Source organism: Gossypium hirsutum, chromosome D01 (assembly GCF_007990345.1).
Source record: "Gossypium hirsutum isolate 1008001.06 chromosome D01, Gossypium_hirsutum_v2.1, whole genome shotgun sequence".
Lineage (NCBI taxonomy): Eukaryota > Viridiplantae > Streptophyta > Magnoliopsida > Malvales > Malvaceae > Gossypium > Gossypium hirsutum.
In genome coordinates this window covers 17,180,078-17,199,443 of record NC_053437.1, presented here as the reverse complement: position 1 = coordinate 17,199,443, position 19,366 = coordinate 17,180,078, and the positions used below count along the sequence as shown (strand labels likewise).

Sequence of the window (19,366 nt, the reverse complement as noted above, 5' to 3'; positions counted from 1 at the left end):
CATCAACAAATAGAACACACCTTAGATCCAACTCGATCTGGCTGTTAATATTGGAGATGGGAGAACAAAGCAAGAATGAGAGTTTTTGATTGGTGTCAGTGATGCAAGAAGAAGTCATATAGTAGTGATTTTAATAGTCTGGTAACTTAAATGAAAATTTTCAAATAATTCAATGATTATTTTATAATTTTTAAAGTTAATTGACTAAAATGTAAAGTTACTAATAATTTAGTAAAGTTAAGTTTTATACAAATTCTAAATTGTTGATGTAAGTGAACACCCGTCCAAACCAATATTGGAGAGCTCATTGGATTTGGTAATGGGTCGAATCCCTCTTCTCTTTTTCCAGTTTAATTATTTTGCAAAATCGCAATTGTAATTATTACTTTCTTGACATTTCCATTGTGATTTGTGAATGATGAAACTTTTTGGTAGGTTTTCTTATAGTTGATATTAAAGGCTGCATTCATTAAGTTTTTGGATCTATTGTTAGCCTTTTTAAAAAATAAATCTTAAAATTTTAAAAAATAAATCTTAAAATTATACAACAATTATAATTCAAAGTGCAATTACATATAAAAACTTTAATTTTATGTAATTTTATACATAAAATTTTGACTTGATTCAATTCTTACAAATTATTAATATAATTATCGATATAATATCATTTTATATTTATCTAATATAAAAATAAATTCATATATTTATTTTTTAAAATATATAATTAAATCAAAATTAAAGTTTTAAGTCTACATTTGAACTACAATTAAAATTTTACATGTATAATTGCACCAAATTAAAGTTCATGTATACAATTGCGCGGGAAAAAGGTGTTGAAACTTTATTCAGATTTGAAATAAAAAAATTATATAGATTAGAAAAACTTGGGCTGGTTTCCAGCGCAGACATAAAAAGAACAAACGTCACAAGCAAATATGAAATCCAAATCCAGAATAAACGCCTATTTACATATCTCTAACTGCCATGCATTACTTCTTTACATGACTCAACAATTTACAGTTTAATGGATTCGAATTTCTCACCCATTACACCGCCTTTTTGTTTTTGGAACTGAATGTAACGCAAGGTGCTGGCAAGGAAAGCATCCGCCACACTATCAGGGTTTGTGGAATCACTTTGCATCTCAGTATTAATTAATTCTATCAGCCCTTGGATTGCGGAACTGGTGATTTGCTTATTTCCTTTTTCAAAGAAATAGATGTACCTATATCAAAGTCACCAAAAACACTTGTTTATAATGCAAAAGAATATGTTGTGTAGCATACGAGTAATGGTTTGATTTGGTACAGAGCACTGACTTGTTCAATATCTCAACAAAGAGACTAACCGGCCCACCGCTACCTCGTGCAACATTTGCCATTTGCTGAGCAGCATTCGCGATTCTCAATGCTCGCTTTAGGCAAAGGAGGACCCTGCAACCCCTCCCGCAAAATTTTTCAGTTTCTTATTGTTAGAATGAATTTAATGTTTACATGAAAAAAAATCTAAACCGAAGGACAAGTTTTGAGGCCAGACCTCTCCCCGTCCTTTATGCCATCCTGATCATCAACCCAAAATAGATGGGAACATGCATAAACAGCTCTGCACTGATCAGCCTTCTTCAATAGCCGAGCTGAATACTGACCAAAGTAACACAAATTTAAGTTTTGTATAAACAGTTCAATGAAGTACAATGAATCAGACAAGAGGAAGCAATATTACTCCTGTGGCTTTGTGTGTCAAAGTATCTCTGTTCTCAACACCAAATACATTCATCCTCTGGAGAGTCCCAATTATCAGATGAATTGCAGTCACTTGGGCTTTAGAGTCCTATGATCAATAAACATTCATGAAACTCTACACAAATTAGAAAGGCATAACAGACTTCAACAATAGCTGATCTGAGTAGTACAATTACCGCAATTTCTTCTTCATATAATAGAAACGCCTGTGTGAAAAATTCATACGCAACATGCTCAATATCACAGCCATTAGCTGCCTGATAGTCAGGAAACAGAACAAGGACAAAATACAGGTTAAAAAGTTAAACATAAAATTCAAGCCTCTCTTCATCAAAAAGGAATATAACCAAAGACAAAGCCTGCAATACTGTTCACTATGCATATATTGTTAATATCATAATGATACTATGCCATTCATTAAACTTAAAAGTCATAATGATAGGAGATTTATGATGATAGCACCCCCTTCGCATCATCTTAAAACAAAATTATTGATCCCTAATGCCTGGAATCAACATAATAAATTAATGGAACATTGGTAACAGCCCCAAGAATGTCACAAATAAAGCTGTTTATTCTTGTAAGCACCTGTTCCATCAGAAACCTTGCACTCTCGTGAGCAACATTATTTATCTCAGTATGCCTTTTCCCAACTATCAATTAGAAAAATGGCATCTCTTGAAGTTCAATAAAACTTGTTATCATCTAAAATAATTTTCAGGGTTCAATTGTCCATTTAACCAATGACTGTTATGCAGAGTTGGTTTAAGTCAAGACTCAAGATTACCTCAGCACATTGCAGGTACAACCTTAATGCAAGTTCAGGGGATGGAACAGCTGAAAGGGACTCAATGATCTGAAAGAAGGCCTATTAGAGTGTCTTTTGCATAATGTGATATGTGTGTGTACAAGTCCAAGTAAAAAAGAAACCTGAGTCAAGAGCTGAAAAATTTTATTTGGTGTCATTGATGCTTCTTCTCCCACTATATCCCCCTCCTGACCTTGCAATTGCCTAAGCAACTGAACACAAGCACTACAATAAGTCTGAATCATATATGCTACCAATATAACCTGTGTTTATACATCTTTTTCTTCTAGCAACTTGTTTCAAAGAATCTGAGTTTGATTGCTATGTATGTATAAAACAAACCAGGTAGTTCTTAAGGAAAGGGGATAGGGGAATGAGGAGAAAGCATCTAATAAGAAAATAATGTTTATGCCTCAAAATCCAAGTGCCTGCATGTATGATCTTGTAGATTTTTACTAATAAGCATTTAATATGTCATCGCTGTAGATAGAAATACGATGAGATGAAAGTACATAACAATATGAAAAAGGAAAACATACCCTAAGTGCTGAAAAAACAAGTGAAGAAACTGTAAAGGGTAGGCGTTTTGGTCCCCCAACCATGGTATGCTTCCTCACAATACATATAATCTGAAGGGAAGTTAATCATAATATAAGATTAAAGGGGAAATGTTTTGGATTAACCATTAACAACATAACTAAAAGAAAACGTTGCAATTAAACAAGAAATTATCTTAAATATGGTACAACAACAACATTTTATGGGAATTGAAGAGGCATTAAATCTTAATCACAAGCAGAAGATGGTAAAGTTCCCTTTTTATATTTTTTAAATACTATCCTACTTTTCTTTCAAAAAAACACTATCCCACTTATATATTACAGTGGGAGATCTTGTCCTGGTAATGATCAGGGAGATTAGGATAAAAAGAAACATTGGAAAAACTTACCTTCAACATTTCCTCTGGTTCATCATTATAAAGCATGTGTATGAGTCGAGCAACTGAATTTTGTTCCTCCTTGAAATCCTCCTCATCAAGCTATTGGAAGATACATAAAACATGAAGAACACAAGAACATGATAAGGAAACTATGCACCAGGAGAAAGAAATATTTAATTTGGATTATCAAGAAATGGAGTAATGAGAAGTGCTCATATAACTCAAATCTATCAAATTTGAATAACAAACAAATTCTAGTCACAATATGCACCTCATCCACATCAGCACCATCAATGTCCTTAATGAGTCCTTTTATTAATTCAAACAAAACCTCAACCTACAAAAAGCAATATTAGGTTCTTCAACAAAATAAGTTGAAACATAGATAAGACTGCAGAGGCATACCTTGTCTGCAGTTGAAATGCAAGAGTTGTTCTTCATAATGCTTTGAATGATAACCATTGCCATAAGCTTATTTGTTCCAATATCAAGATGGTCCATTACACGTGGATAATTAGAAAGAGTCAAGGCTGTTACAATATCATTATATTTCTCCAATGGAGCACTCAAAAGTGCAACCACTTGTTTCATTGCCCGGCTATCTTCAAGTTTTGGTATGTTAGAGAGCTTCTTAACACAAGCTCCCTGTTAGAAAATAACAATAAAGAACAATCAATATCATTCTGATACGTTCGTCAAGGCCATAAAATAGCATGGCCAAAGTTGCAGTACTAGGAGATATATGCAAATAGATTCCTAAGATGAAACATACCAGTACTTGATCCACATGATCAAGACGATCAGGATGGACACGAAGAGTAAAGGTAAGAAGAGAGACATATAAAGTTATAGCTCCAACAGCAGGCATGTCTAACTGTGCTTCTATGACCTACCATTGAATCATACCCAATCAGCAAGCAGAAAACGACTTGTGATTACACATTAAACAAATAAAAAATAGAGAAACATGTTATATTGGTAGGGAAAGTAAAAAAAAAAAGGAGGGGGGGCGTAAGATAGGGGTCATCATCTATAAAATCATTGGTAGTAAGTTCAGGGGCCATCACCTGACTTGATCATGTAAAATCATTCACAGTCATTAATTGAATAGTTCATTTATAACATTGAAAAAAGCATCAAGGTAATTTGCAGCTAGTGTGGGAGTTCTTGCTGATTTACCTTCCCAATCGCATTGCTCAATTTAGAGAAGGCTTCTACTTGTAGAAATTCAGGTAATACCTGGCATAGAAAAGTTCTGTCAACATCTTGCAAAAGCATGAAGAGTAGAGGTTGTTATGCTTATAACTTACATCTGTACTTGAAGCAGCATAATTTGAAAGTCTATCCATTAGTCGAGACAAAACTGTCTTGACGTCGACTGTTGGCTGTTATAAAAGAGGAAAGCTGCATTTGCTGAGCTTAGTTCCCTAAAATATTAAAAGACTATAAAACAAAACAACATGAACAGAAAAGCATTGAACCAAAAGATTGGTTCCAATCAACAAGATCCACCCATACATTAGGGAAGCATCACGTACAGAAGAAGACCCAATCTTATTAGGCTATTCCACGATGTATGATCACTGTATGAAATATAGAGCAGGTTTATCAATGTAGGCTGGTTGAGAAAATTCAGGTTGTGGAACTCCATGGAACAATCATACTAGCTAGCAAGTAAGAAATAAGTCAATCAGGGGCAGTACAATTTTGTTCCCTTGATAACAGGAAAATAGTAGCCAGTCACCCTATTTTCTAGTCACACATACTAGCATAACGATTATTTAAATATTGAGAAACAATAAGCATTATAGCAAAACCTGGAGGTGGAAAACTCATTGCAAAGATGCCATAATGGGGCGACTAGAACAAAGCCTAAGGCTAACAATTGTGCTATGAGGTATTTGTGTCAGGTGGCACAGGGAGGAAGCGTAAGACACAAGATAAAATCAGAAGACCAGTTCCCATCACCCACCTGGAGCTGGGGACAAGCACCCAACAATGTCTCGAGCGTCTGCAAGTGATACTCATCAGGGAATACCTGAATAATGCAATCCATTAGATAATATTGGGCAAGATCATCTTTGCAATTGACAACCTGTAAAAGAACCATATAAAGTCTTTTATGTTACAGACCTTCAACTTGTAACATTAGAGAAGAAAAAATAAACACAGAAGAAAGAAGTAAAATTACCTGCTCCAAGACTCTGGGAAGAACTGTTTCTTTGTACATCTCAAGGTCCACACCTTCTATCTGACTCAGAACATGTAGGTTTTTCCCTACCTAATAAGAAAGTTCAAAACAGAAGGATTAGTTTCCATCAGTGTGCATCAAACACACAGCATCAGAAATTAGCCAATCGGAAATTTTAGATTATTGATATTACAAGATCTTGAAGTTCGCTCCTTTCCTTTTCTCGCTTCTCTCTAACTCCACCAGGTCCCTGCAGACCAGAAATCGCAATTGAAGGCTTCAACTCAGGATGACCAAAGAGTATGAATGATTCACAAGCACCATGACACCTGCATGGCCAAAATTTATGCTCTCATGATTTATTCACTTGTATGGCATGCAAGTACTGTGGTGCATTGCGCATCTTAAGAAAACAAGAGATATCTGATATTCAACAAACCTGATGCTGCATTCGCACCCAAAGTTTATTCATCTCGGTGAAATTCTGTAGCACAAAGTCCACAGCATCCATCACAGTGTCAGCATCACTAGAGGAAGACAGAACCATGTCCTACAAGTGGTTAATTACAAATGTTTCCAAATCCTTTTGCATGATCTAATTTAGACATGCAAAATAAAATTCATTGATCTAAATGCACTCTATTCTAGGCAAATTCCACATCAGCTCCTATAGAGTTTCAACAATATTCCACTGCAGATTAAAATAGAACAGAATCATAAGAGTCAACAGAGCTCACATGCAGGAACCATGCAAAAGCTACAGCTAACAAACTCATTTATTTTCCTCAAATATTTGAAGAGAGAAAAATAAAAACTTCACCCATCTACGCTAACAAAACCCATAGAAATTTGAATCAGTCAGCTTTTGAAATGAAAATTTCTATTTAAAGTGTAGGGAAAAGAAGAACTAATCAAGAGACCTCACCCCTCATACTCGGAACCAATATCTGGTAACTTATCTCGGCTTATTTGAGCAAGGTAACTCCTTAAAAAGAGTCCACGTATGGGATGTTGAACTCCACGACACATTTCCACAAGGTCTTTAAGAACTTCCTTAGCAGGAGCCTCCTTAGATTTGATATAGATAGATCCTACTGTACATAGAAGATACCTGGTAGATTATCAACCAAAATTTCAGATACAGTGACAATGACGGTCTAATATTTGAGAATACTCACAATCACAATACAAATTAACTATTTGGAGCTTATCTAGTTATGAAGCAGAAACTTCCAGAAGAAAGCACATTTGCAGTTTTACTAATCGTTTTTCTTCATAAAAAACTATAGTCCCATCTCAATTCGGGTCCTAAAACTGTGGGGAAAAAAACCAACAGCTAAAAAGAATGAGAACGGATACTCATATATGTTTGGAATTCGAAAATGATATAAGAAAGAATGACTTAAATATATTAAAATAAGTCCCTGAACTAAAATTAAATAATTAGTCATGTCATTTTAATGCAAATTGCAATGGATTTAATACTCATATATATATATGTGTATATATATATACTCACTCAGTTGAGCGTTGATCAGACTGGAATTGGTTAACACCGTCATCAACTTCCATCTAAGTGGGCTCTATTAGCTAAAAGGAGATATTTAAGGGTTTAATTGGATAAAGGCTCATAGCAATAAACAACAAGTATTGGATGATTATTTAATTTTAATTCAGTGCTTTTCATATTTTAGAAAATAAATCTAGAGAAAAATGCAATTAATTATTAAATTTGTTGAAGGACACTTACAATCTAGGCAAAATATTGCCGGCATGTTGAACAAGCTCGTACAGATCAACCACAGAGACACCATGTTTGCTGTCGTCTTTGAAGAATAACTCCAATCTCTTCAATTCATCAAAAGCTCGCATATCTTAATTCCAGTCATAGACACATTATAAAAAAAAATCAATCACAATCAATAAATTTCAAACTCTCTCGACTCAAGTAATCAATCAAAAGAAAAAAATGAACAAACAGAATTACAAAGTTCATAGTATTTGTGAGGAGAGAGTTTGGAGGTCCGGAGCTCCGATAGCATTTGAGCAGAGTACTTGAGAGCTTCTCTAAGATTATTAGAATCCTGAGATAAGAAATATCCAAAATCAGCACAAATGAAAGAGGACCTGAGATGCTCCGTTCAAATTCAAGTGGAGATAGGAAAGCTTTTGGAAATACCAAAGCTCGATGCATATAAAAAGCATTGTGTTGAATACCAGCGATCCCTTCCGCCAGCCATTTCTCTTCGTCCTCTGTTCCGTTTAACATTATTCTCTCCGCCACTTTCTTCCAGACCTTGACACTGTTCGATTTTCTACCAAAAAAATTACTTTTCGGATGTTGATCTCATTGAAGTCCTGGGACAAGAGAACAAACAAACAAAGATGCCCACCTGAGACGCATATTCGAATGCCTCAAAACTAAGTCCTCATACTTAGCTTACCCCAACTTTCGGCCCAAAAAATGTTGATTGCCTCGCTTTTGTACAACATATTCTTATTGGGATTTGGGAAAAGGTCAGGCCATCATTGAGTTATCAACTTTATAATTTTTTTAAAATTTTTCATTTAATCTTTCACTTTTTAATTCTTAAATTTGTATTATTTGTTAAATTATTTTAAAATAAAAAAAATTAACTTTTGTTAACTTTTAACTCATGTCACATCCACATGGATTTCAATAATTAATTAATTTTAAAATTCAAAAACAATTATAAAAGTATAAGAGTATATTTTTTAAAAATATTTTAAATTTTTTAAAAAATTAATTAATTGTTGTCGAAACCATTTTTTAAAACAAAAATGTTATTGTCGACTTAAAAATGAAACGAAAATTAGAGCCGTCACTGATCCTTTATTGGGGTGTGATCAGCTCACCTTAAAGACAATTCTGGTCTGCAAAATTTTGAGAAAACAGGTTCGGGAGTCGGTTACGCACGAGGAAGGGTTAGCACACTCGTAACGCCCAAAATTGGTATCGAATTGGTTAATTAAGGTCCTAATTCTGAATATCGAAAATTCGTGAAGAATTTAAAAAATACAATCCTCCCTTTTATTAATGTTAATTTTATAAAAGATGTTTGGATAAATCGAGGCAAATGCTGAAGACCTTCTCATCTCAGAATAATAAAATGTCACACCCAATATATTAGGACACGACATTTTTAGTCCTCGAGAATAAGCTTGTCTTTTGACTTTCAAAACTCGTGCGGTGAAGTTGAAAAGGGATATCCAATTGCTTTAAGTCAGATGAAAAATCGAAGCCCAATACGTTAGGATACAATTTCTCAAAATTCCGAGCATTGAATATTGCCCTTATTGTTTTTTGAAAAATTCTCGTCTCGAGGAATCAACATGTCATATCCAATACATTAGGACACAACGTATCAAATTCCTAAGAGTGGGCTTTTTGTTTATATTTTGATTAAAGCATATCCTCGATTATTTAAATTTAACGAGGAAAATTGGAACCCAATACGTTAGGGCTCAATCTTTTTGAAGATCCTAAATGCCTAGCTTTGCATTATCTTGGAAGTTTTTGAATAAATTGGTTTTGACACTTAAACGATATTAGACGTGACCTTTTAAACGAATAAAGTGTGATGGAGTGATAACGTACAATGCGAAAAGATAATTCGAGATTAAAATGTACACTAATGGATAATGAATAATCAATAAATAAATTTAAACAAGCATAGCAATAATTATCTCAACCATATATCATACAAATACCAACATTGACAAGTAATAGGAAGCTAATTGAAACCAAGCAATTTTACATAAACATAAATAAAACATACAAATTTAAAAATAATTTAAGAAATAAATAGCATGAAAGCATGAGAAAGATCATTAATGAACCCTATGCGAAAATAAATTTAAAGCAAATAATATATATATGTATGAGAGTTTCAAAAGGAAATTCAAAAATAGAGTTAAAAACATATGAAATATAACATACAAAATAATATATACTTAACCTAAATAAGTATTACATACTAAATAAAAATAATATAAAACCAACAACATCATGTATGTGAGGTAAAAATAATTTTAATGAAAGTTATATATGTATATAGTTTAAAATTAAATAATATATATTAGATATGTACATATATAATAAAAATAGTCTAAAAATAATAGTAAATAATAAAGTAACACACACATATATATAGGTAAATATAATCAAATATAATAATAATAACAATAATAAATAGTGATTAGAAAACGCAAGGGGGACTAAACTACAGTCAAAACAGAAATAACAGGCCACAAATGTAGTTTAAAAAAAACACGGAGAGTCTAAACTGCAATTCGCGAATTACAAGGGGGGCCAGATTGGAAATTATTCCATTCCCCAAAATGTAGCGCAGTAACATGGGCCGAAATGAGACAATATCAAAATGCAAGGCAAAAAATTAAAAAAAAAAGGACCGATTTAAAAACCATGCAAGAGTAGAAGGCCCTTTTGCGCAATATACCCAAGTGTTGAAAAACGCACGGATCCTCCCCGGGTCGGGTCACCGCGCGGGTTGGAGGCTTCTGAACAGCGTTGTTTTTAAAGCTACTGAAGCATGCTTAAAACGGCGTCGTTTCCTTCACATATATAAACTAAAATAAAACCTAAACAGGTCAGCCTCCTATCATTTTTTTCCTAAAAAGAAACTAAAGAACCCTAAAGGTTCTCTGCGCTACTCCATGCCCAGGCTAACCATAGGCCATTTATCTTCCAACCGACTCCGATTACAACGGAGTAGAAGGAAAGTCGGCCACCAGGTAAGCTTTGACCCTCTAACTCCTCTTTCTTTTCTTTTTTTTATACACAAATAATAATAAAGAAAAAAGAAGAAAAAGAAAAAAACACAGAGAGAAAAAGAAGGAAATAACACCTTCAAAACTCAATCTATTGCTTTTTTTATTCATTTTGTGTATTGATATTGCCCGTAACCCTTACAAATTCTGGAAAATGGCTTTATATAGCCGAAGATAAAACTAAATAAAAATTACAACAAAATATATTTCACTCTTTTTTATTTGCTGCTGTTTTCTGTTCGTTTTTGCTTGTTTGCTTGTGTGCAGGTACGACCGTACGGAGCAGTGGGTGTGGAGACGTGGCACGTGGCGATGGCGCACGTGCGAGGGAAGGCCCTGGTGGTTGCGGCGCTGAAGGCTCGTTGTGGCTGCTAGGGTTTCGGCGTTTGGGGAATGTTTTGGGCTAGGTTGGGCTGGATTAGGCTTTAGGCTAGGCTAGTGTTTGAGTTGTTTAGGTATTGGGCTTGCTGATGTAATTTGGGTTTATTATTTTTTGGGCTTGTAACTATGGCCTAATGGACTTTTAATAATTTTTTGTTTTTATTTATAAAATTGGGCCAGGCAAATTGGGTATTACAATTGTTACACGTGAATTGCCACATGGATGCCATATTAGTAAAGTTAATAAATATTAATTTTTTCATCCATTTTAAAGTGATTTGACAAACTATAAAAGTTCAAAAGCTAAAAGTGATAGAAAAATTAAATGAATAGCTAAAATAATATTTTTAAGTTGGAGGATTAAATACATTATTATACCTTTTAGAAATATTAAAATTATTTTAAATTAAAATTGTCCGGGATCTCAAGGAGTTGGGAAATTAAATTATCCGAATTAATCAAAAATTTTAAAACTACTTTTTGCAAAAATAATTAATTAAAACTTTGATTTATCAAATTAAAATTATAGTGTTTAAAGTTTTAAGTTTGAGTGCGAGGGTTTTCTTGTGTTAATTTCTTTTTTTAAAATTTTTAAAATGTGTTTGGTTGGGTGGAAAAGTAGAAGAATGGGAGAAAAGAGTAGAATAATGAAAACAAAATAAGGTTTGAGTATGCTTGGTTGGAAAGAAAAAAGGGGAGGAAAAAGAAAAGAGATAATCATTTTTCATTCTAATGCATAAAATTCAATTCTTTAAAATTGAAACGACAAGAGAGAAAATGAGAGAAATGTGTATTCATTCAAAATATTTTATTTTTTTTCCTTCCATTTTTCAACTTTATTAAGCAACGGAGAGAAATAAAAAATAATGTTCTTTTCACCTTTCCATCTCTTCTACCAAATACACTCATCTTTCTAATTTTTTACCCCTTCAATTTTCCACCCTTCAAATTTTCTTTACACTCTACCGAAGCAAAGCCTCAATATTTTTCTTTCGCCCGTCATAGACAATTTGGATTTAAACTTTCTAAATCATTGGGCTTACATATATAAAATTTATTTTTTATTATTAATAATTTTGATTAAGTGATTAGTTGGGTTAATTAATCATTTTCAAACTAAATTAATTGATAACTATTTTTTAAAAATTCTTTAATCAATCTCCGACCAAATTAATTTCAGATTTGATCGATTAACTGAACTAATTCGATTTGATCGGTTAATTTAATTTTAACTCAACTTTGTAAACCCTATCAAGGATACAATTATATCGGTATAAAAATAAATTAATTTTAAAAGTTGAAGTTATATTTATTTGATCTAATTACGTTAAGAGATGATATTTTTCAACACCACAAAATTTAAAAATGTTCATACGTCCTTAATTGATACCAAATAAATAAAGGGATAAATATTAAATTCGTACATGAACTTTGATTTGGTGCAATTATACACATGAAACTTGAATTGGTTCATATGTATATATGAAACTTTGATCTTAATTTAGTTGTACACATTTAAAGAAATAAATACATACATTTATTTTCATATTGGATTAATGTAAATTTATGCTAATTTGATAGTGTTGTAGTGATTTCTAAAAATTAAATCAAATCAAAATTTAATATATAAAATAATACAAAATTAAAATTCATGTATAACATTACACATTACATCAAACTTCATATATGATTTTAATATAATTTCAATATTTATCTCATAAATAAATAAAACGCATGATCACTTCCTAAAGTTGAATTTCTTATAAGTATAAACAAAACACATTCTGTATTTTATTTTGCTTTCAACATGGTCAAAACTACCACTAACCAATAACCATAAGAGTTGAATTTCTTAGACTAATAATAAAATAGTGAAATGTGAATTCATAACAAATTCAGAAACTTCCTGGTTCTATGTATTAGTATTCACCTCTTTCTTATATAATTTGGTTCGTAATTTTGTCCATTTATACTTAATTGGTCATTAAAATTTTTTATTTAGTTGGTATTTTGTCAACCAGGTTGGCACCTCTACATTAACACCGTTAATTTGTGCCGATATGACACGTGAAAAACATAAATATAAAATTTAAATTATGTTCGCAATATGATGGTATGAGAGGCTGTCACATGGTACCACTGGATTGGCTAGAGTGTCACATCAGTAAAAACTAATAGTATTAATATAGAAGTATAGACCTGATTGATAAAATACAAGTTCAGAGATCAACTAGTTAGGAACGAACAAATTCAAGTATTATCCCTTTTTTTTAATCACTTAAAAAATATGTAGCAGGTAGGGTGATTACAAGCTGCCATAGCCTGTGGTAATATCTCATTTAGGTCAAAGTGGAGGGCTTGTTGACTTTCAACAAAAAAAAAGATTCTACTCCACGTTTGATTTAAGTCGCATTCTGACTAATCAGATAAAGTTGGCGCAATTGCTTCGGCTGGTGCCCTTTGATTATTAAAAGTTTCAAAAAACAAAACATGTTATCATTTTTATTATTAATTTGTTAGCGTCGAACGAATATGTATTACAAGATAACAATTTCATAATTATAATTCTTCGACAAAAATAATAGGTCAAAGGTTAAAACTATGAATAGATACTTGTCGTGGTCATCTTTGTTTCACATTGTTTCGTTGATCAGCTTATTTACCCACATTGCCTAATCCCTTCACTTTTTTTATTGTTTTTTCACGAATGAATATTCTTCATCTTTCATCTCACTCTTCACTGTTCCTTTGTCTTCTTGATGAAATAAGGAAATGTGTGAGAAATTTCGCTGGGTTTATATAAATTTTAGTATTTGTTCAACCCTTTGAATTGGAAAGAAGGAACATTTAAGAACACTGGGTTTGGACAACGATGGTGATTAAGAAGGAAATTACAGCAAGCAGCAAGCTGGTTGTTCATCATGGCGAGCTTGTAAAATCAGCACTGTTTCCAAAGGATTTGGTCTCAATTTATGTATTTTCTGATACAGGTACTGCCAACATTTTTATTTTGTCCCAGAAACCGTAAAAAATTATCTACTTTTTTTCTCTTTTCTAATTGATTGATGGCTTTTTAGACCTTAATTTGCTTAGGGCGAGGATGACAAAAGAATGCAGGAAAACTCGAAGGGAATTCGATAGAGTGAAAAGGGTATTTCCTTTGTCATCAATTTCTCCTTCTAACATTGTTTTCTTCAAAAGAAACAACTTCTTTAATCGTTTTATTGATTGAATTCCAGAACAATCTTAGCTACACAAGTTCACAAACAAGTTCAAGGCGAAAGGTTATAAAGAAGATAGCTAAGCGTTGTGCTGTCATGGCTGTATTTATAAGAAGAAACCCAGAGGAGACTCTTAAATTGACTTCTATTTAATTTAAGTTAATAACTGATAACCATATGCGATCCTGGTTTTCTTTCCTTTGATATTAAAGCACAATTTTTTTTTCAGGAGGTGGATGTCATATGCCAGCTATAGTGTAAAGCGATTGCTGCCAATTACTGCTCTTCTGGGAGTTGACAAGCGAGAGATCATCTTGGAAATACTTCCAGTTCACCATTTACAAGGTTTGAGCCGAAGAGACATGTCAGAACCCTTTGAATTGTTAAGAGTAGTTCTCTAATTTCGATCAGTTTTTATAGGTTTCAGGTTAAATTTGACATCTCAATTGTATCTCAATAAGATCAGTGCTAGCTTGAGATATGCAGATCAGGAACCAGGGTCTGAAGAAGCTGAATCTCCTGTATGTCGGACCATCTCCAATGTAGCAAGTGATGATATTGGAGGCCTGCAAGAAGACAATTCTATTCCCAATCATAATGGCAAGGCTGTTCTCTTGAATTCCATATCTATAATCCGAAGAGAACTGCCGGAACCATGTCTTGGGTGGCCTTTACTTCGAAGAAAATCTCCTGCAAACCAAGAGTTCAAGAAACATGCAGATAGGGATACGTCTGTTGTGGAATGGGTATTGGGCCTGCCTAATCGAGGTACCACTGTTGTCGACCTGATTGCTTTGCATTCGAATCAGACCAGCATCAATGCCAAAAGAAATATTAATGATTCTTATATTGAGAATCACAAGGCTGAATGCAATGCAGAAGATTCAGTTTCTTCGAACATGAAAGATTTGGAACCAAAATCAAAGCCTGGTTGGCCTCTTCTCCGCATTACAGCTTCCACTACTTCAGATTCTTGTTCAGAATTTGAAGATACAAAAATGCCATCGCCAATGGTTGAGAGGGTGATGAACACAGCTATTCAATCAAAGGAAGAGGACAATCATGTAGGAATAGAAAAATCTTTACCAGCATTAAGAAAGATGCCGAATGACTTGGAGCTTCGTTGCAAGCAGTTCAGGCTCAGAGAGCTTAAGCAAGCAACTTCTGGATTCTCACCAGGTTATCTTTCAAGTCAAGCTTCGTTTGCCATTTGATATATATATATATAACTTTAAAGGCTGAGACACATAGCTCTTGTTCTTGTTTTTGAAATCTTTTATTGGTTCCGTATTCTCACAGAAAACTTGATTGGAGAGGGAGGATGCAGCAATGTATACAAAGGGTTTCTTCCAAGTGGCAAGCCAGTGGCTGTTAAAATTCTAAAATCATACAAAGAAGCTTGGAGTGACTTCTCCTTGGAAGTTGATATTGTTTCTTCGTTGAGACATAAGCATATCACGCCACTAATTGGAGTTTGTGTTGAAAATGACCATCTCATCTCAGTCTATGACTTGTTTCCATTAGGGAGTTTAGAGGAGATTCTCCATGGTAAATAATCCTCCATGATTCTAAAGGTTTGCTTATGCTTTTAGTAAGATAAAAAAATACAGTGGAGTTACTAGTTTCATTATCTTTTTTCAACCGTAACAGGTCAAAACAAGAAATCTGTGTTGCCGTGGGAGGTCAGGTTTAAAATGGCCACAGCAGTTGCTGAGGCTCTAAAATACCTGCATAATGAATGCTATCCACATGTTATTCACAGAGATGTAAAATCCTCCAATATTCTTCTCTCTGATGATTTTCAGCCACAGGTACCCTTTTTTTCCCCTCATTTCTTCCTTTATTAATGTTGATAGTGGAATTCAACATATCGTTTTATATGAAAACTCTTCCGAAGCTACATTTCAGGATCCCATCACAAGATTAAGAAAAGATGAACTTGAAATGAAGTAGTGAACTACATAATGCTGTAACTTGTAATAATGCAAAGAGTGATCACTTTTTTTCTTTTTTCATTTTATCCTTGCAGTTATCTGATTTTGGGCTAGCCATCTGGGGACCAATGGATGCAACCAACATGATTGACAGCAATGTGGTAGGAACCTTCGGATATATAGCTCCTGAATATTTCATGGAAGGAAGGGTCAGTGATAAGATCGACGTATACTCCTTCGGCATCGTGCTTTTAGAATTGCTATCAGGAAGAAGACCCATAAGTTCAAAAGCTATGGAAAAACAAGAAAGCTTGGTCCAGTGGGTGAGAATTTATACTTTTATTCATTTGTCACCAGTTGAAGATATAACTTCAGAGAGATATGTCCATTGGTGGTTAAATGACAAAATTATGGTCTGACACAGGCTAAGGCATTATTAGAAAGAAGGGATCTCCCAGCATTAGTGGATCCAGCATTAGATGGAGATTTCGATGTTGCACAACTGCATAGAATGGTTCTCGCTGCAACCCTCTGCCTCAATCAGTCAGATATACACCGTCCAAAAGCGAGCCAGGTAGACATTCTTCCAGTCTGTATCTAAGCCTTCTTGATTTTGGACAATAGGAATATCACTCAGCTGCTCTCCAAACTAATACCAACTTGTTCATAGCAGTTAGGTTCACAATGGGCTTATTATGGTGGTTGACAGTCCCCCAACCCCAAACCCTGCTAGCTTGACATATATTTGACATCAATATTTTCACCGCCCTAGTTAAGGTCGATTCAGTTTGCTCTCTTTGGTGCTTAAAAACTATTCTTACTTATTCCTACCTGTATACAGATACTACAAATATTGCGAGGAGAGCAGGAGCCAACAGAGGGCTATAATTTACATGCCACATATATGAATGTGCCAAATAACCAGGAAGATGATGGCCTTCGCAAACTATATGCCTATCTTTCAGTTCCATTTAGTGATGATGATGATTCAACATCCAAATGCAGTTATAGCATAAGATGTAAAACTGGAAAGAAGCGTCGTTTAATGCTGAAGGAATACCTTAGAAAAGGCCAATGCTAATCGTTATAAGTCACTTTCAAAAGATCCACAACTTATAAATGTTTGGCATATTCATCAAACCAGAAATTATTTAAGAAACGATTCAAGTAAATCGAAATGGATATTTAATATAAGACAATTCAAATATACGAAGAAAAAATTGCAAAAATTTCTCTTGTTTCTATTAGTAAATTCTCAAGACTGTACAAGTTAGAATTCGCCACCCAATCCCGCCACGAAGCCGCTCTTTGCAGGGGAGAACAAAAAGATTGCCCCTCCACTAAGCGGAATCAAAATGGAACTGTATAAGGCAGTGCATAAATCTCAGCTGCCGGAAGAAAATGTGCACACGGGTGCAAACTTGCACTCGCAACACATGTATGATCATTGTCATCAGGTCTTTTGGCCGCGGGTTTCCCTAGCTGCTTTTTAGTTAGAAGCCAGTCTTCATCACCACCATCATTCAGCTCAGCTTCGAGAAGAGGTGGCATCCAATCCTCAATCAAGGTTTTATACTGCAGTGCAGCCTCCAGCAATGTTCCAGAAGAAGAGGAGCCTTGCTCCTTCCTTCTATCATCATGCCGCAGTTTCTGTTCAGGCACAGAAGCGACGGTACAACTTGGCTCTTGAATTGAATCTGTCCTACCAGAACTAGAGCAGGCTGGTTCTTCGCTGCTGATTGATGCATCAGATGCCCGGGGCTTTTTCAAGGAAAATCTAATCTTTATAATGTTTCCTATACATGTACACAACATACAATCAATATCTACATCCCTCCAAGAAACTACAGCAATAGGCAAATTTAGCCCATCTAATACAATAAAGAACACAACTCACCATCAACCCTGCATTCATTATAGGAAGCAGTTTCCCTTTTCCTCTTGTGACTGTTTTGGCTGCCATCAGATATATAGCAAACTGGCGGCTCATGTTCTTCAGTAAGATCACTTCTCTCCAATTGGTCATCTTTATATGCATCTAGAACATCATCAAGCTTCTTAAGTTTCTTGATGGCACCTTGAGTTTTATCCTTCTCTTTCCTTTCCTTCTTTTTCTCCTTCTCCCTCTTCTTATGTAATTTCTGTTCTGTTTTTGGCAAAACCTTTTCTCCCTGGAGCTTTATTGCACAACACAATATGAAATTTAGACAGGCGGGAATGGAAGACCAAAAGATCACGATTGCTTCCAAAAAATTAAAGTTTGGCGGGGAGGGGGTAATTTCACATTGGTTTAGGGTTCTATCAAGATCAATCAGACTATGAATACAAACACCCAGTTCCCACTCCTCTAAACAGACACGAATTACCAAGCTTTTCATTCATTTACATAATCAAACCAAAATCAAGTCCAAAACTTTAAAAAGGAACCCAGAAGTTCTTTTAAAAAACCCCAAACCCAAAAAGGTTCATTCATATATTTGAATAACTACCATAGTTCTCTGCACAGATCCTCGTTGTTCATAATTACAAAGCTATATTATCAACAGTAATTAAAGCGGTTCATTTCATGTTTAAGTTGTTACAAACTCTACAAATATACAAATATATAATCATAATCAAGTATCACAAACGCATGCAGTTGAGCAACGAAAGTGAAAACCAAATACTTTTGCCCAACGAACCTTAATCGATTCGACCAATCCCTGTCTTAAATACCCCGCCGGACGTTGATAAGGAAAACACCGCGACATTATCGGCTATTTTCTTTTCGAAATCCCAAAAACTTCCTCAAGAAACCAAAGAATCAGTAAAGCCAAGATCGCTCAGTATCCGTAGAACTTATAGATCTAGAAGCTTTTTTAATATCTTCCTCTTCAAGAAGGCAAAACGCGTAATCTAGGCGGCTACAGCTAGGATTTCTCAGATATCTGGAAATAAAGAGGACGAGCTAGGGTATATATAGCGTGAGAAAAGTTGGGGAACGACCGACTTTATAATGTCGGCTCTTCGAAGTTTCACTTTTCTTACCGATAATGCCCTCCACTTGTTGCCATTTATTAAAAGGTCTCTTGGGCTTTTTGGTAACTTCGGCTTCAGTTCCGTATACAGTACTGTATTTGGGCTTTTTATTTAACTGCAATTTAACACTTCCGAAATAGTTTTGGTGGGTGAGGACTGAGAAATTTCCTTCTGATTCATGGACGTAGCAAATTCCACGCGGCCAACATCAGTGGAAGCTGGAATAAAATTATATAATAAATGAGGTTTTGGATAAATGTTAAAAATTGTATAAAATCATAAACGTTTAAATAAAGAAAATAAATCTCTAGGTTAAATC

General features: G+C 34.2%; 3 protein-coding genes across 10 annotated transcripts; 1 reads left to right on the top strand and 2 right to left on the bottom strand.

Annotated features, from left to right (window-relative positions):
* Positions 1–850: 850 nt before the first annotated feature.
* On the bottom strand, positions 851–8,129 carry LOC121213886 (vacuolar protein sorting-associated protein 35B). 5 transcript variants are annotated; one of them, XM_041087225.1, is made up of 22 exons: positions 7,861–8,129; positions 7,669–7,765; positions 7,432–7,555; positions 6,607–6,792; positions 6,121–6,208; positions 5,875–5,931; positions 5,682–5,771; positions 5,463–5,585; positions 4,801–4,875; positions 4,670–4,729; positions 4,263–4,379; positions 3,896–4,135; positions 3,762–3,827; positions 3,500–3,589; positions 3,090–3,179; positions 2,673–2,762; positions 2,530–2,598; positions 1,919–1,999; positions 1,723–1,830; positions 1,537–1,640; positions 1,320–1,433; positions 851–1,225 (listed from the first exon to the last, which is right to left on the bottom strand). In XM_041087225.1, exons 1-22 carry the CDS (start codon positions 7,948–7,950, stop codon positions 1,015–1,017), a joined length of 2,370 nt encoding a protein of 789 aa, XP_040943159.1. In that variant the 5' UTR covers positions 7,951–8,129; the 3' UTR covers positions 851–1,014. The 5 variants fall into 5 exon arrangements, with proteins under 5 accessions (XP_040943159.1, XP_040943160.1, XP_040943161.1 ...); XM_041087226.1 differs by having other exon boundaries at positions 5,463–5,528; XM_041087227.1 differs by lacking the exon at positions 2,530–2,598.
* Positions 8,130–13,454: 5,325 nt separating this feature from the next.
* On the top strand, positions 13,455–18,841 carry LOC121213884 (proline-rich receptor-like protein kinase PERK15). Of its 3 annotated transcripts, none has more exons than XM_041087220.1 (9): positions 13,455–13,864; positions 13,968–14,025; positions 14,114–14,440; positions 14,507–15,274; positions 15,395–15,643; positions 15,746–15,906; positions 16,125–16,352; positions 16,454–16,603; positions 16,871–18,841. In XM_041087220.1, the coding sequence occupies exons 3-9, from the start codon at positions 14,332–14,334 to the stop codon at positions 17,108–17,110; spliced, it is 1,905 nt and encodes a 634-aa protein (XP_040943154.1). In that variant the 5' UTR covers positions 13,455–13,864; positions 13,968–14,025; positions 14,114–14,331; the 3' UTR covers positions 17,111–18,841. The 3 variants fall into 3 exon arrangements, with proteins under 3 accessions (XP_040943154.1, XP_040943153.1, XP_040943155.1); XM_041087219.1 differs by having other exon boundaries at positions 13,952–14,025; XM_041087221.1 differs by having other exon boundaries at positions 13,466–13,864; positions 13,952–14,025; positions 14,516–15,274.
* Positions 17,250–19,129, bottom strand: LOC121213885 (uncharacterized). Of its 2 annotated transcripts, XM_041087223.1 has the most exons (3): positions 18,711–19,129; positions 17,927–18,206; positions 17,250–17,825 (listed from the first exon to the last, which is right to left on the bottom strand). In XM_041087223.1, exons 1-3 carry the CDS (start codon positions 18,777–18,779, stop codon positions 17,380–17,382), a joined length of 795 nt encoding a protein of 264 aa, XP_040943157.1. In that variant the 5' UTR covers positions 18,780–19,129; the 3' UTR covers positions 17,250–17,379. The 2 variants fall into 2 exon arrangements, with proteins under 2 accessions (XP_040943157.1, XP_040943156.1); XM_041087222.1 differs by lacking the exon at positions 18,711–19,129 and having other exon boundaries at positions 17,927–18,407.
* Positions 19,130–19,366: the final 237 nt, after the last annotated feature.